At 39.1% G+C, this 3993-nt stretch overlaps 1 protein-coding gene across 1 annotated transcript; it reads right to left on the reverse strand.

Annotated features, from left to right (window-relative positions):
• Nucleotides 1-363: 363 nt before the first annotated feature.
• Nucleotides 364-2813, reverse strand: LOC135802795 (ras-related protein Rap-2a-like). Its single transcript, XM_065316428.1, has 4 exons — nt 2693-2813; nt 2338-2403; nt 1518-1992; nt 364-1459 (listed from the first exon to the last, which is right to left on the reverse strand). The coding sequence occupies exons 1-4, from the start codon at nt 2779-2781 to the stop codon at nt 1154-1156; spliced, it is 936 nt and encodes a 311-aa protein (XP_065172500.1). The 5' UTR covers nt 2782-2813; the 3' UTR covers nt 364-1153.
• Nucleotides 2814-3993: the final 1180 nt, after the last annotated feature.

The following is a 3993-nucleotide window of genomic DNA, read 5'->3' on the forward strand; positions in this document are numbered from 1 at the left end:
ATACTACACCACGCGGCTTTCTTCGCCGCCCAAAACCGGCTCGGTAATCCAACACGTCCGAAAAGCACGTCGCGATATCTCAACACTGCGTCCAACAATTCGTTCTTCTCTTCCGATGTGAAGTTCGCCGCACGTTTTTTCATCATTTTCTTTTGTAAAAACTCTCAGAATCTCGCGTTGTAATTGTTATTGTGTGCGAACGTGTAAACTGCGACACGCCGGATGGCGTTAGACGTTGATACATCGTTAATATTTGTTTGTTTGCACGGCTTGCTGCCATTTTGTTTCCACAAATGCACCCGATATTTCTACGCCAACGCACAACAAACACTCGAGCTGCATATACAGTTGCCTATAGTTGCATACGCTTGAATTCAATATAATTTATTTAGTTTATTTCCGTCACAGATATAATAATGTTAGTTGTTTGTTATAAATAAATACTGGCAACACTTGCAAACATTGAATATGATACATATGCATGTAATTCAGTACATTTTGATATAATATTGGACATATTTTCTTAAGCACCAGTCCGAAAGACGTGTTATTCTGGTTGCCTACGATGAGTCTAACAATAAATTGTTCCTCTACGAAATTTCAGTTGAGAATGAAACTTTACATTGATATTTTTGATATTTATGTAAGATTGTCGCAAGTGTCATATTGAAATATGTATTCTTCTTATTAATACAACACTACCACGTCGCGTATATGCATATTGGGTTGCATAGTATAACTTAAATAATCTGTACATTGTACATCATTACAACCATGTCGATTTTTCCACTTTCTAAGTTTAGCATTTAGCACAATACTGATATTGACAGTTGTTGTTTTGTTGTTAAGTTTATTTTGTTATAAAATCGAATAAATACGAGTAATGAGTACTACCACACAGTGTCGTCACATGTTATGAACGGTAGCAAATACGAGCGTGTATGTTTGGTGTTAATGTATGTGAGAAAAAATAAAATGGCGGCTTGGTGTAAGTAGCTACTTTTGATTTCTCTTAATATGTCACTTAATAAATTGCTTATAGTTTGGTGTAGATTTTAAGTAAGTTACATCAAAATTGAAAATAATTGGAATGTCGAGGAATGTGTATAAGGTTGCATATGTTAAGTTGACATTATATTACGGTTATGTATGTTTACGAAATGATGCAAGAGTTGCGTTTGCCGTGACGATCGCGCAGCTGTTGAAGATGTTGCAGCTGAACGGCGGACGGGATGACAGCTGACGAGGGGTTATGAGAGGCCGGAGGCGGCGCCGGATGCGACGGCAATGACTGCCGTCGACGTCGACGCAGGGCCGGACTGAGATTATATTTTACCTTCGCCTGCACGAGCAACTCTTTGAACACCTTGCTCACGTTGATGTTGTCCTTGGCGGATGCTTCCACGAAACCATTTTCCCATTCCAGTGTCGCTGTTGTTTCCGTAGAACTTGTATCAACCTTTAAAACATATATAATATCACACAAAGTAAAAATTTGTGTATATTTGGTTGCCTACCTCACGATTACCAACCATATCCACTTTATTACCGACAATCACGATAGGAACAGCAGTGCCACCTTTGATTTCATGTATCTGATCTCTCAACGTGCGTACTTCATCGAAAGTTTCAGCGTTGGTGACATCATAGACAAGAATAAATGCATCCGCAGATGAAATCGACAACGCACGCATGGCTGGAAACTCATACGCGCCTGACGTATCCAAAATATCCAACATTAAATGCACACCGGAGACATTAAAGTCGCTGTGATGCATTTCCTCAACTGTGCGTTTGTATTTCGGCGAAAAAGTGCCGTATAAGAATTGTGTGATCAGCGATGATTTGCCGACTTTAGCCGAACCCATCACGACGATTTTATGCCGCACATTCGCCTCGCCTTTGTTGTCCAACGCTTCGCCCTCCTCACTCCGCTGTGATCTAATATTCAACACATGTTTAGTTTGAAAGTTTGAGGTTATGTGAGGGGAGCTATTGTCAAGTTATACGTTTGTTTGCGTTGCTTGCATGCACACATCAAACATTTGCACGCACAAACATTTATTCTACGACATTCCTCAATAGTCCAATACACTGATTCTATGGATGACGTCACGCAAAACAAAATGGCTACAAAGGGAACTCAAAACAGTTAACATTCAACATGATCCATCGAAGTAAACTTGACCAATTGATTAATTTTGGATTATTTTGATTTGTTTTGGAGTTGATAGAGTTACTGATGATGATATTGATACTTTTTTGGTTTTGATTTTTCGAGGTTAGGTACTTACACCATTCGCCTCGGGAGCTGCGCGGCGTCCGCGGTGCTTTGACCGGGGCGGCCGCGCCGGTACCGTTTCGGTTTCCGGTATGCTCTGACACCGCAGTGCCGCATTGAAACTGTGACGAGAGAACCAAACAGAGAACCAAACATTTTGGGTGCCACACGTACACAGCAGTTTTTTAATTAAAGTATTTCATTACTGTTTAAAATCACATGACATTACTAATTTGACATTCATCATTCGCCATTCGTCATTCCTCACACTCATCATTCGCTAGTCGCTATCCATCTGTCAATAAATAATCTGCCTTCATATATAAGTAAGTAAAACTAACCTAGAAATTATGTACAAAATATATCTTTTTGTTTTTGTTTAAATTTCAATTTTTATTTAATTTTTGTTACCTAGGCGGATGACTGCGTTCCTCATCGTCGTCCTTCATAAACGACGGCTGGAGGCTGAACCGCCGCCGGAATTGGTGGCGGCCCTTCATCTGATTCTTTCCGGGTGCCGCCACGATGAGTTTGAATCTGCAACCCAACATACATTCATTAATCAACACAAACTGACGTACATCTAACTCAATATAACTTAGGCAACCAGTTATACACACACGTGGCACACATTTTAAGCCCACCTGTATACAATTCGTACAATTTACATTAATCACTGGCTGTTAGGTAAAGCACCTCGTAGATGGGTCATTTTGTAGCCTCAATTTCTCGCTGTGAAGACATAAATTTCACGTTAATCTCGTTTAGAGTATTCAATTAAGGTTAATGTGCGCTTGAGAAAACGGCGAACAAATTAGAATCTTCATTATTTTAAGCACAACAAGTTTGAAAACAAAAAACGCAAGAAAATAAAAAATGTATCAATTTGTGAGCGAGTTTTAATCACAATGAGATTGAAAATGTTTTTGTGCGTTACGTGGGTGGAAACACGACACAAAGCCGTTAAATCTCTATCAGTAATGCTAATCTTGCGCTTTGTTAGTTTATTTGCATTTGTTTCGAGGATTTATATTTCGGTTTCGATTTGGGCGGATTTTATCGACGCCATTTTAACGCGTATTTTATGATTCTGTGTTACTTTTATCTTTAAATTAGATTCAAACCGATTAAAAACGAATCCAAATTTTTTTTATGTATATTTGGTTGCCTAGAGTAAACTACGCCGTAAATGCATATAAACGTCATGTAATCTGCATAATTAGATATGTAGCGAGCGTACTCAAGTAAGCCCTTTGTCATTAGTTGGCTTTAGACCTTTCAATTGTGACTATCCGCCTTGAAACCGGACGCAAACTTTGCGATTTCCACGCTAATGCATTTATAATAGCAAGTTAAACTTAATAATAGGCAACCACTCCTACACACATCATATCACATTGTCGAGCTGTACGCACGCGAACTATATAACCGAAAATTTCACAAGTTTTGCAAACTCTAGGCAACCCAAAGTTCAATATTGTCAAACCAATGTAATTTATAATTTCCTCCGAGAGAGGTGCTCAAAGAGCCTACAGATGTGTATTGAAGGTGTGCGCAAGTAATTACGCAGCCGCGTTGCGGTTTCTTAATTAAATTCGAACTTTCCATTTCCATTTATTTCCGCCTCCCACTGCTTCCCAGGGCGAAAAGCCGATAATTTCACCTATAATTTACACGTTTTATCAGTCGTCGCTAAGAGGGAAATTTGTCTG

Source organism: Atheta coriaria, unplaced genomic scaffold (assembly GCF_025399875.1).
Source record: "Atheta coriaria isolate IRGN ID8LTWV9N9 unplaced genomic scaffold, Caltech_Dcor_3.1 hic_scaffold_53_pilon, whole genome shotgun sequence".
Classification (NCBI taxonomy): Eukaryota; Metazoa; Arthropoda; class Insecta; order Coleoptera; family Staphylinidae; genus Dalotia; species Dalotia coriaria.

Excerpts from the sequence above, each read along its gene's own strand:
- LOC135802795 (XM_065316428.1), bottom strand. The coding sequence starts at position 2,781 with ATGAAGGGCCGCCACCAATTCCGGCGGCGGTTCAGCCTCCAGCCGTCG. Across the intron at positions 2,404-2,692 it reads GAACGCAGTCATCCGCCTAG|TTTCAATGCGGCACTGCGGT; the intron begins GTAACAAAAATT and ends CTCTCGTCACAG. Across the intron at positions 1,460-1,517 it reads ATATGGTTGGTAATCGTGAG|GTTGATACAAGTTCTACGGA; the intron begins GTAGGCAACCAA and ends TATGTTTTAAAG.